The sequence below is a fragment of the Sinocyclocheilus grahami genome, unplaced genomic scaffold (assembly GCF_001515645.1).
Source record: "Sinocyclocheilus grahami isolate Dianchi unplaced genomic scaffold, SAMN03320097.WGS_v1.1 scaffold1585.1, whole genome shotgun sequence".
In the NCBI taxonomy this organism is placed as follows: Eukaryota; Metazoa; Chordata; class Actinopteri; order Cypriniformes; family Cyprinidae; genus Sinocyclocheilus; species Sinocyclocheilus grahami.
The window spans coordinates 138,372-151,529 of NW_015506764.1; the positions used below are offsets into that span (position 1 = coordinate 138,372).

General features: G+C 35.1%; 1 protein-coding gene and 1 long non-coding RNA gene across 2 annotated transcripts in view; one reads left to right on the forward strand and one right to left on the reverse strand.

Moving 5' to 3' along the window:
• Positions 1–4,049: 4,049 nt before the first annotated feature.
• LOC107571364 (uncharacterized) lies at positions 4,050–4,872 on the reverse strand. Its single transcript, XR_001607175.1, has 4 exons — positions 4,835–4,872; positions 4,485–4,692; positions 4,248–4,352; positions 4,050–4,132 (listed from the first exon to the last, which is right to left on the reverse strand). It is a non-coding gene; the product is annotated as an uncharacterized lncRNA (long non-coding RNA).
• A 4,530-nt stretch (positions 4,873–9,402) lies between these two features.
• The window catches only part of LOC107571359 (H-2 class I histocompatibility antigen, TLA(B) alpha chain-like), a 15,553-nt gene continuing 11,797 nt past the window's right edge, over positions 9,403–13,158 (forward strand). The window contains exon 1 of the mRNA XM_016257679.1: positions 9,403–9,421. Within this exon, the coding sequence (XP_016113165.1) occupies positions 9,403–9,421 (19 nt within the window). The remainder of the gene's footprint in view (positions 9,422–13,158) is intronic.

Here is a 13,158-nt window from a genome sequence, read left to right on the forward strand (position 1 = left end):
TATATATATACATACATACAGAGAGAGAGAGAGAGAGAGAGATTGCCCAGCACAATCGTTACCATTTTTTTTAACAAGTACGAACATCACAACCCTAAAGAGTAGCTGCAGCAATGCTGTATAAATACATTTATATGTGTACAGTACATTTATCTGTAGAAATGTGTTGTGTGTAAACTGAACATTCACAGTTGCTTGTTGTGGAAGATCTGTAAGAATGAGTGGTAATGTTGTGAGGGCATAATAATTAATTATTGATTACTAATTTGAATCAGTACATTAAAACGAAAACAATGGTCTTTGCGAACTCCTGGAATGTCCAAGGATCCAGTAAGCGAATTCAAGCAATAAGTTCAAAACAGCGCTAATACAGAGAATAGTGACTTGCGTCCAGATGTCAGTAAACTATTTGGCCTAAAAGCAAGAGTGTTTTATAATGGATGCTGGCTGAAGGTGTGTTAGATTATGCGGTGGTCAGTGGTTTAGTGATTCTGAATGGATCCATATACAGTCAGGTCAAGGCAGGAGGTTTAGTGGTCTTTGGCGTCTCCCTGTGGTCCTGTTTGGTATCTTGTGCTAATTTTTATTGAAAACGTTTATTTAATTATTGATTGATCCTCACACTATGCATACATTTGTGAATTATGAAAATTTAAATATATTTATTTAATATAAATCCAATCAGTGAGTATCGAAACTTAACTTTTTCCACTTCAAACGCTGGATCACAATCTTTCCAATCAATCAAGTTTGGAAGCATATATATATACATACATACAGAGAGAGAGAGAGAGAGAGATTGCCCAGCACAATCGTTACCATTTTTTTTAACAAGTACGAACATCACAACCCTAAAGAGCAGCTGCAGCAATGCTGTATAAATACATTTATATGTGTACAGTACGTTTATCTGTAGAAATGTGTTGTGTGTAAACTGAACATTCACAGTTGCTTGTTGTGGAAGATCTGTAAGAATGAGTGGTAATGTTGGCTTTTATTTTCATTAATTTTATGTTATTCTATTTTATAACATCTAATTCAGTACTACTACGTGTATGGTTTACAATTTAAATAAATTAATAATTTTTTTTATTTTACTTTTTTTTTCAAATTCAGAACAGCAAATACCATGATGTAAGGTTCACAATTTAAATATTTTTTTATTAATATTATTTAATTTTATTATTTTGTTTTACTTTATTGATTTATTAAAAAAATGTATTTGGGGTGAAATATAAGCTGGATATTTTAAATGTATGTATAGTTATATTTTTCATTTATTATGATTTTTTTTTTATATATATACAAAATTACATACCACATATAATATGACGTATGGTTCACACTTTTAATAATAATTTTTTTTGCATTATTTTTTACAAATTAGGAAGGTTTTTATGTGATTAACTGTCATGAAAGTAATGTCATAATGTGACTAATTTATGTAAAAATGTAGTATGAATAATATTTATGTGAATATATACTTTTGGACAGTTTTTGTGAGATTCACTCAGTTCAGTTATTTTGAGTTATTTTGAGGTTTGCTCACACAGAGCGTCCCGGTGGATTTCAGCTGGTCTTGTGCTGTAAAACTGAACAGATTATTATCTTTATGGATGAAACTAATCTGACTGTCGTCATCAGGAGCACAGAAAGCCGCTGAGAAGACTAATATTTTGGGGTGTTGTTGTAATATGCAAATGTGAATATGCTCTGAATATAAGACTCAATGGTAAAAGATATTCAAAGCAATATATTTACAGTCTGTTGCTATAGAAACCACACACGTCTTTTCTATAACCTGCATTTTTAACAATAATGTTCAAAAGCAAAGGTCAATAAAAGATTTATGCAACATTACATGCTCTCCTCATGATTATTTTGTGAATCATTAGTTATTAATTCCACTGTTTCTACATTTTTTTTGCCTGAAAATATGAAGTGATGTGATTAATGGTCATATTTAAAAAATAAAATAAAGCATTGTATTCAAATACATTGCATTGTATATTTGATGTCAGAAAAACTGGCACGTGCAGAGTTGATTACATCATTTGAATTGTATGAATTTGTTTTAAATTGACATTTTATTCATGGACACAGAACTGCAAACATCTCACCTGTGTGTCGTATGATTGGAAACACAATTTAAACACAAATATCAGTTTTGGTGTGATTCGCTCTGATAAAGGAAATGATTTTGCTCTTCTAAAGCTTAAACATCAAGTTGGGGTAGACAGTCCTGGTGGATAAGCATTAGGACAAAACTATTCTAAGGAAAAGCAAAGGAATTCATATTAAATTTCAACAGATTAAGAGGGAGACAGCTACACTATTCAAAAGCAGTTTGGTGTAATGGCTAGGAATATAAATTAATATAGGCTACCACTATTACCCATCTTTGTATAGGGCAGTGTTGCTTAACCACTCTTTATTTAAAATGGGAAAGCATGCGTTTCAAAAAGCGAAAAATGAATTTAAATATAAAAATAAAAATAATAGGCCTACAGTTGTAGGAATAGACAGGTTAACATGTTCTTGAAAGTGACTCTGGACAGACAAAAGTATACTGATTGATACTCGTTCGAAACCGCATACTTTCTAAGTTATAGGCACTTCATTTCTTTAAGTACTTACCGAGTGCTATGAGAGTGTACAGCCTGAAGCACAGCCTGAATGCGTTAAGTATGAATGCGATTCGGATATCATCCTCTATGTTGGCATTATCATGTGACCTACGACGTTATAACAAGCACAACACCTTAAAAGATATGAGTGACAGGTTTATTCATCTATCAGTAAGTATCTTGATAATGATGAAACTTGCCCATTTTGTGGTCTTGTTGAAGAAACAGCTGCCCTTTTTTTGTGATTGTAGTATAGCCAATACATTTTGGGTTGATTTCAGCTCTTTTAACTCCACTAATGTGATCCACAGTTTTGTCCTTAAAGCATTTTTTAAAAATGTATTACGAAAACCCAAAATCATTATCTCTTGAATATGTTGTTAATTATTTTGTGCAAAATGTTTTATCCACAAGCAAACGTGGCTTAAATCTCCTTTGTTTGATTCTTTTTCTTGTTGAATTTAACTCTGGTTTCGTCCCTCAGGCATCTAAAAAAATGCATCATGATGAATTATTCAAAGATATTTAACCTTGTCACTGTGCTTTTTTTCTGTGTATATTATCTCATACTATGATGAACACATGCATTTGTTTAAATCGTTTTATCAGAATCAGAAGAGCTTTATTACCAAGTATGTTTACACACACAAGGAATTTGACTTGTGATCTTTTATGTAATTATAAGTTCGGCAATAATAATAATAAAAAAAGAGGGACAGGTGCACTAACACCTCATAACATCACAAACTCAACAATTTAGTACGGTTTTCCTCAGCGTTTGCAATATCTGCACAAAGGATACGTCGGGCAGCTGCTCGAAGATCTCGCCTTTGGAGAAGACTGTTGATTTTATACTCTAAAAATGCAAGTATTACTACTTAAACATTAAGATTACCCCAGAATGAATTGCATCGTTTGCCCACCCCAACACTTACATGCAATAATAATGATAAATGCTAACCAATAATTATATTACTTGTTTTTTTAGTTTTTTAAAAACTTTTTACTGTCGTGACATTGCTATACATAAATATACACTAGTTGAACAAATGCAGTCGATGTGAATACATCAATTTTCAATCAAGCAATTAATACATGAATTAATAAAATATATTTTATTTACTGACAACAATAAACATGAATAAATGAGTAAAGGAATGAATAAAAGCAAGCATCACAATAAATACATATACAAGTCAACAACAGATGAAACAAAGCTTAATTCAAACGTATTGTTCTAACAATCATGTATTTACAGATGGTGAACCCCACATCCTACTGCCATCTCAACACAGCGGAGACAGTTCTGCTGCTGCGCTGTGCTTCACAATCTCGCTCTTCTCAGTGGAGACATCGTTTAGCAAGAGGATGAGGAAGACCATGATGACGTCTCTCTGAACCACACAAGCTAGAAGCAAGAGCAGGGGCACACATGCGGGACAATCTGGCTGCCACTGTGTCTGCTCCAAACATGTGTGTGTCTGCTCTCCATTAAGCACGACTACCTGTAAAACATTTAAACAGAGTTAAACATTTCACAGTTCATGTTGTCAGCTTTACATTTCTTGCCAAATTTCATGTTTACAATTACATGCATTTTTTTTGTTGTAGCTTTATTACTTTTGTAGTGGGCTAAACCACTGAACTGGTGAGCAGAAGGTTGCTGGTTCAAAACCACCAGTATGTCCCTGAGCAATCCAGGTTGTTCCAGGGGATTGTAGGTCCCTGTAATAAGAGCGCTGTAAATCACTTTGGATAAAAGCTTCATGACATTTTTTGATGATGCTTTTTAAGCTTCTGAAAGTCAGCCTTCATTGTATGAACAGAAACCAGCAGAACAAACTTGACCAAACTCACATCCTCAGTGTCTTTTGGTGTTTCTCTAGACGCTCCAGCTGGCTCTGGGGTCACTGAGGATGAAGAGACCACAGCAACATCTGGTCCAGATGAGACAGTAAGAGGTGGAGTGATGGAGCGTCTCATCCGCGACACTGGACCATTTGCAGGATGCTGCTGTGAGCTTCCCATCCTCACTGCTCACACCAGTCTGCAGACATTTCAGATCCTGCAAAGATGCACAAACACAATACAAAAGCAATTATTTTAACAGCATAATGTCATCTGATTTCTGTATTGGAAGTAACAAAATTATCTTATTTATATTTTTGTTTCAGGTTTTCCCTTTTTTTCACAAATGCCACGGTCACCTTTCCTTGCAGGTCCTGCTCCACCACAAACGATCTCCTGCAAATGCACAGAAATCAAGAATCAGAAAAGTGCTGTAATAGTTGTTTGAAATTACAATAATTAATATAAACTACAACTTAAGATTTAAAAAATGTGTATATAGCATTCCTTCATCAGTCACTCTGCACTGGATAAATACACGTGTGTCTCATCTGTCCCTGTAATATCCAGACAAGAGTCAAGTCACCTCTGTGATTTATCTGCTCAATACTGCATTTACATGTTGAAGTAGTTGCTGATGTAACTCGCTTTTTATTCAACACAAATGTTCCTTAAATTATCAATATTACAAATGGACAAATAGATAACTTATGTTTAGTTACTTTATGTAGATTTGTTTGTTTACATGACTTACATTCATCTAGCACGCATACATCACTCAGATGGCTGTCTCATGTCTATTAGATGTGCGCATCTGCAATACTAATCAAAGATTATCCTGTCAGATGTTAAACAGACATTTAGTAATTGTCTTTAAGATGTATATATGGTTTCTCCTGCAAATGCACAGAAATCAAGAATCAGAAAAGTGCTGTAATAGTTGTTTGAAATTACAATAATTAATATAAACTACAACTTAAGATTTAAAAAATGTGTATATAGCATTCCTTCATCAGTCACTCTGCACTGGATAAATACACGTGTGTCTCATCTGTCCCTGTAATATCCAGACAAGAGTCAAGTCACCTCTGTGATTTATCTGCTCAATACTGCATTTACATGTTGAAGTAGTTGCTGATGTAACTCGCTTTTTATTCAACACAAATGTTCCTTAAATTATCAATATTACAAATGGACAAATAGATAACTTATGTTTAGTTACTTTATGTAGATTTGTTTGTTTACATGACTTACATTCATCTAGCACGCATACATCACTCAGATGGCTGTCTCATGTCTATTAGATGTGCGCATCTGCAATACTAATCAAAGATGATCCTGTCAGATGTTAAACAGACATTTAGTAATTGTCTTTAAGATGTATATATGGTTCATGTAAATCCACTTTTGAGACGTATGTGTACTTAATGGAGCTCCTCTGTTAGTTGTGCATTATAAAACGTTTTTACAGCAAAATCACAAATATGCACTACAGGTGCATCTCAATAAATTAGAATGTCGTGGAAAAGTTCATTTATTTCAGTAATTCAACTCAAATTGTGAAACTCGTGTATTAAATAAATTCAGTGCACACAGACTGAAGTAGTTTAAGTCTTTGGTTCTTTTAATTGTGATGATTTTGGCTCACATTTAACAAAAACCCACCAATTCACTATCTCAACAAATTAGAATATAGTGACATGCCAATCAGCTAATCAACTCAAAACACCTGCAAAGATTTCCTGAGCCTTCAAAATGGTCTCTCAGTTTGGTTCACTAGGCTACACAATCATGGGGAAGACTGCTGATCTGACAGTTGTCCAGAAGACAATCATTGACACCCTTCACAAGGAGGGTAAGCCACAAACATTCATTGCCAAAGAAGCTGGCTGTTCACAGAGTGCTGTATCCAAGCATGTTAACAGAAAGTTGAGTGGAAGGAAAAAGTGTGGAAGAAAAAGATACACAACCAACCGAGAGAACCGCAGCCTTATGAGAATTGTCAAGCAAAATCGATTCAACAATTTGAGTGAACTTCACAAGGAATGGACTGAGGCTGGGGTCAAGGCATCAAGAGCCACCACACACAGACGTGTCAAGGAATTTGGCTACAGATGTCGTATTCCTCTTGTTAAGCCACTCCTGAACCACAGACAACGTCAGAGGCGTCTTACCTGGGCCAAGGAGAAGAAGAACTGGACTGTTGCACAGTGGTCCAAAGTTCTCTTTTCAGATGAGAGCAAGTTTTGTATTTCATTTGGAAACCAAGGTCCTAGAGTCTGGAGGAAGGGTGGAGAAGCTCATAGCCCAAGTTGCTTGAAGTCCAGTGTTAAGTTTCCACAGTCTGTGATGATTTGGGGTGCAATGTCATCTGCTGGTGTTGGTCCATTGTGTTTTTTGAAAACCAACGTCACTGCACCCGTTTACCAAGAAATTTTGGAGCACTTCATGCTTCCTTCTGCTGACCAGCTTTTTGAAGATGCTGATTTCATTTTCCAGCAGGATTTGGCACCTGCCCACACTGCCAAAAGCACCAAAAGTTGGTTAAATGACCATAGTGTTGGTGTGCTTGACTGGCCAGCAAACTCACCAGACCTGAACCCCATAGAGAATCTATGGGGTATTGTCAAGAGGAAAATGAGAAACAAGAGACCAAAAAATGCAGATGAGCTGAAGGCCACTGTCAAAGAAACCTGGGCTTCCATACCACCTCAGCAGTGCCACAAACTGATCACCTCCATGCCACGCCGAATTGAGGCAGTAATTAAAGCAAAAGGAGCCCCTACCAAGTATTGAGTACATGTACAGTAAATGAACATACTTTCCAGAAGGCCAACAATTCACTAAAAATGTTTTTTTATTGGTCTTATGAAGTATTCTAATTTGTTGAGATAGTGAATTGGTGGGTTTTTGTTAAATGTGAGCCAAAATCATCACAATTAAAAGAACCAAAGACTTAAACTACTTCAGTCTGTGTGCACTGAATTTATTTAATACACGAGTTTCACAATTTGAGTTGAACTACTAAAGTAAATGAACTACAGCCATATCGCACTGCTACTCATAGATATTGCATATATATGTATATATATATATATAGTTACAAATGTGAGCATTTCGAAGGCTTCTAACATTATGAGAAACACAAATTCAGTCAAGTGTGTTCAAACCTTTGACTTGCATATATTTACATTGTAAGGGGGGAAAAAATACCAGTACCATCTCTGTTAAATTTACAACACAACTCTACAACACAATACATTTGCAATGCAAGTCAACATGTAATTCAAATTACAGGTGAAACACCTGTCAAAATCAACACAGAATCAATAAAGAGAATTCCTTTATATTAACAGTACACTGGGCCCTATTTTATGCAATTTCTTTGAGAGTATATCAATTACAAAACATTTTATGGTGAACATGTATTAAGCTATGTTTGGCTAAGTCTATGGTTGTGTGAGAAGCCTATAGCAAACAGAAAAAACACATGGAAAACAGACACACACAGACAGAGGCAAGAGAAGTTCACTGCCATCTCTCAGACAGAAAGGAACCAAAGAGAAGAACTCTATCAGTAAAAAGCCATTTATGACCATTTATGAAAATCGTTCATTGTTTTAACTTTGCTACCGTGTGTCTTCCACTTACGTGCACAAAATCCTGAAACTTCCTGCATTTATGGCTGTCCTCCTGTCTCAGGGATAATGTTACAGGGAACCAAGAGGAAAACATGGAATTATTATCAGTCTTATCATGCGTTATGGCCTCGCTAATGTGAGCAGAGTGCTTTGGTAGCAGCCTAGCATGTTTACACGAGCTGATTCAGTTCAGAGAGAAACGGCCTGAGAGAGTTTGATTACATGAGAGACACAAAGTATAAGACTGATAGCGTAATGTCTAAGAATAAGACATTAGAGAGAGCAGGAGCATTTCCAGTGAGTTTAACACAGTGATTTGAATGACTTTAATGGACATTGCATATATGTGAAACTTAACATAGACCTCAGTGAGTGGTCATGTTGTAATGTAAGCTGCTACAATGATGAAGGTCATAGTGAAAATCGATACTGTTTTAATGAGAGAATCTATGGGGTATTGTCAAGAGGAAAATGAGAAACAAGAGACCAAAAAATGCAGATGAGCTGAAGGCCACTGTCAAAGAAACCTGGGCTTCCATACCACCTCAGCAGTGCCACAAACTGATCACCTCCATGCCACGCCGAATTGAGGCAGTAATTAAAGCAAAAGGAGCCCCTACCAAGTATTGAGTACATGTACAGTAAATTAACATACTTTCCAGAAGGCCAACAATTCACTAAAAATGTTTTTTTATTGGTCTTATGAAGTATTCTAATTTGTTGAGATAGTGAATTGGTGGGTTTTTGTTAAATGTGAGCCAAAATCACCACAATTAAAAAAAACAAAGACTTAAACTACTTCAGTCTGAGTGTTTGTTGTCCATCAAAATAGATCATACATTTGTATCAATGATCATCATTGTGTATCATCCAGATACAGTGCAACACATGGTCAAAGAACAGATGACAGAATAGCATCAGTGTAGGTTGCACAATGTTTATTAGGCCACTGATATGGTGGTGAATGTTATTTCATTCATTGCCAGAAGATGACAGTTTTAAAACTTAAAAGGTAACAGAAGAGCATAAAAAATAAATAATTGAAATGGTAGTTGCATCTGCGCTACTATTGGAAACCTGTAGCTGTAATCATCCAGGTGTTGTGGGATTTTTGGTTTCACTGCAAATGGAACCATAAACCTTGTGATAATCTTAATTTGTACATTTACATTTGTTTGTAAATTTTTTTAACTATTTTACATTGGAAACATGAAAAAAAGAAAGAAATTTCAGCAACATGTTTTTGCAGCAGTGTATGATTGTCTCATAGTTTACAACCAGACAACATGGAGAATGCTGAACGGGGTAAGTTAAGGCATGGATCATCACACAGTATACAAAAAAAAAAATGTCCACAGATACGTTTATATAGGTTTATTTCATTTGTTGCAGGCAGTGATGTATTCAACAAATGATAACAAATAATAACAGACACAGTTTTAAAGCTTGGCAAGCTAGAAATGAAGAGCAGAAAGAACTGAAATCAATGTATAGGCTACAACTAGCTGAAGTTTGCTGTGCTTTATCCTAACATTACACAAAGAATGCCTGCAATCATTCAGTCAGGGACGACGGCACAAAACGTGCAATGTAAACTAATAAAAACATTATAAACTGTTACGAAATGATAAACAAATGTAGTTAGTGCAACACTGTAAATATCTTTACCTTTAAAAAAAAAAAAAAAAAAATTCCATTAAACCATAGACTGTATAAAGGAGTCCCACGTCTGGGAAACTCATGAATATTCATGTATGCTCCGCCCACTGAAACCTAGGCTTGTTTGTTTGAGATGCGCCTGCCTCACCTGAAATGTAGGCGTTTTATAATATACTATAATACTGAGGTGCAGATAATTGCCACTATTTGCAATAAGTAGTATAAATAGCTGATTAACAGTGTAAACAGAATCTATCACTATTTGCACAGTGTAAATAGCATATTGTTAAAAATACTGCTATTTTCATCTATCTAGCATTATTTTTGGCTGGCCCAGTGAAAATGTTGGCACAATTGACGGCAAGTACAACTGAATGTAGAGTCCTGCTATGGTGTGTGAACACTGTCAAAGGACATTAGCTGACATTCATTGCATGCAACGTTAGCTTTTTATGACATTTATTGACAGTAAATTGAAAAATTGGAACAAACCCGTACTAATTGAAAACGTCCGTTTTTCCATAGATGGATATAATATATTTTTTAAAGTCAAGACAGCCAGCTTCAGGTGAGGGAGTTAAATGATGTTACTTAATGCAGATTTTAGGTGTGGGGAAGAGAGAAGAAAATGAGTGAAAGAGGAAGTGAGGAACAGAATAAAATATGCATTTTGCATGAAAAGAAATCTTTATACTTGTCTTTCTTCCTTTTTTTATTATTTATTTTGTATTTTCTTACTGTTGATAGCATTCCCAGAGAAAAATTAGTGGAGCTAAGAGAATGAGAGATGATACAAAATAAATGGGGAGAAAAGAGAATATTGCAGGAGTAGATCAAATAAAGTATTATTTTATAACATACTGTAATGCCAGTGTTTATCTTTTTATGCTACTCCCTTAAGAAATCTAATATAATGACAGTAAATGTCCTTCTGGTGGCCTGATGTATTCACTTCAGAATACTGAAGCCCATATTTAACTGGTATTGTTGGAGATCCTTGATTTGCAGTTAGACCACTCCATTATTGCATGATTCAACTGTAGCACATTTGTTAGCTAAACATTAAAGGGTTAGTTCACCCAAAATTAAAATTGTCATCAATACGCATGTTGTTCAAAACATGAGTTTTGTATGAGTATGAGTTTCTTTCTTTCTTCTATTGAACTAAAAAATAAGATATTTTGAAGAGTGTTGGTAATCAGCCAGTTGACAGTATTTGACTTCCATAGTAGGAAAAAATACTATGGAAGACAACGGCTACTTTCACCCATTTGGTTAGCAACATTCTTCAAACTATACTCACCCTCAATTTTCAATTTTGTGTGAATTTAGGTTAATTCTATGAACTTTACTGCAGCATGGTATAATACAATTGGTTTTAATATTAGTTAAGTTGTTTATGCCAAATTTCTACCTATTATGCATAGTTATTCACCTTTTTGAAATTTAACATCTGTTCTTGAAACAGCCCAGGAAGCAATTTTGCATTTAAAAGACGTCTAACCGTCTACACACAGCCCAGACGTCTAGGCTAAAACGAGGCTAAATTTGGGCTGTCAGTGAAAATCTAATAGACGTCTAATCATAGCCCAAGAATAGACTAGCCATCAATTAGACCGCTATTAAACGACTACATATATATGTCTAATAGACAAAAAAATGGCAATCCATCCGAACAAATTAATATAACTTAAAAAAAATCTAATACAAATCAAGAGCATGTTATCACACTTAACATTAAAACATTACGGATAAATGACAACATGAAAAAGATTAACCCCTTTGTTGGTTTACTTATTTTAACAAATAAAACAATGAACTTAAAGGAAATGATTAATTATAGGTTTTATTTCTTGCTTAAAATGCCTCCCAACTGCATTCCTCAAGTCCAACTCTGTTGCTGCCGGGAAGTTGGTCATCACAGCATCTGCCAAATAAGAAAGAAAGAAAAAGCACAAGAAAAGCTTGACATAATTTTTTACTTTAATTACACTAATTATGACAGGGAGTCATTCTCTTTTGCTTGGATGCCAACTAAAAACAAAAACGAGATGTATATTGTGTTTTGTAGGCTTTACCTGTCCAGCATCCTTCTGGCACTGTCTTTGTGGTTTCTTCCTTCAACTCTGCACAACTCTGACACCTGAATAACACATGCCAGTGTCAGGCGGGTAGTATTATATGTGTCCGTGTACAAGTGTTTACCAACCTTAAACATTGATGCCCATTGACCTGCAAGTTTTCCATCACTAACCCTTTAAAACTCTTTATTCCAACAGTTTAAGATTTTCCCCTATTAGTGCCCCCCACAATCTGTCTCTGCCTCCAAAATTGTCTGGCACAACTGACTTCATAACACAGGGATAGCTGCTGTAACTAAAAAGTAGCCCAGTACAAACATTAACTGCAAATGTACATGGAATAATAAATTCACCCACCGTTTTATTACATTATGTTTTCAGTTTGTACTGTTTAGGTTTTAATGCTGCATTGCACATCTGAGCTATTTGCACCATTTTAATACTGCTGCAAACTTTTTATAATTGATAATTTTATATTGCCATTTTAAATCATTTGTATTCTTAAGCTTTTCTATCAATATGGAACTTTCAAAATAAATCTTATTGTAACGTTACTTGAACAATGACAAAGATATTCTATTCAATTAGCTCATGCTCTCTCTGTATCTAACAAGCCATTGTTCAGTCATAAATTCAATATAATAATGAAAATAAATGATGGACTTTGTCAAAGATGAGAGCTTTAGTGAGGAAATGTTGTTTTGGAGAGTTTTTTGTTTTTGTTTTTTACCATTGCTGCCCAGATCTTTTCAATTTCCAACCGCTTTTCCAGATGTTGAAACTCCTCCTCAGTTTCTCCAATTCTTCTGAGTGTTTCACTGTATAAATTAATATGGATTAATCTTTGTCAAATCTGTGTTTGTTCTGTTTTTTGCTCTTTCGCATCTTCTTGCGCTGTTTTAAAAACGATTGAGTTTGTAAACACGTACAAATTATAAAACTTTTACGCTATTAAATTTTGCAATTAATCCTCTGAACACATGCGTGCTGAACCGTGGGCCTAGTCACGGATCACTATCAACTACGATCTGCTCCCTTCACTAAAATGTCACGGTTCCTAAACATGATAACAAATAATATAGATAAATAATGAACACACGTCAAGACGAAAACACAGATAGTGTTGGCAAGACCAAGTAGGAATGTCCTTTATCGTTTGTTGTTTGCCCGCTGCTCTCCAACAAGTAAACTTGGTGCTCTCTCGTGTAAAAAAAATTCAAAACACAACACTGATCTCTAACTCTCATGTCTCGCGTTGCCAGTAGTCATGTCTCAGTAGGGCTACAATTGCCATCTAGCGGT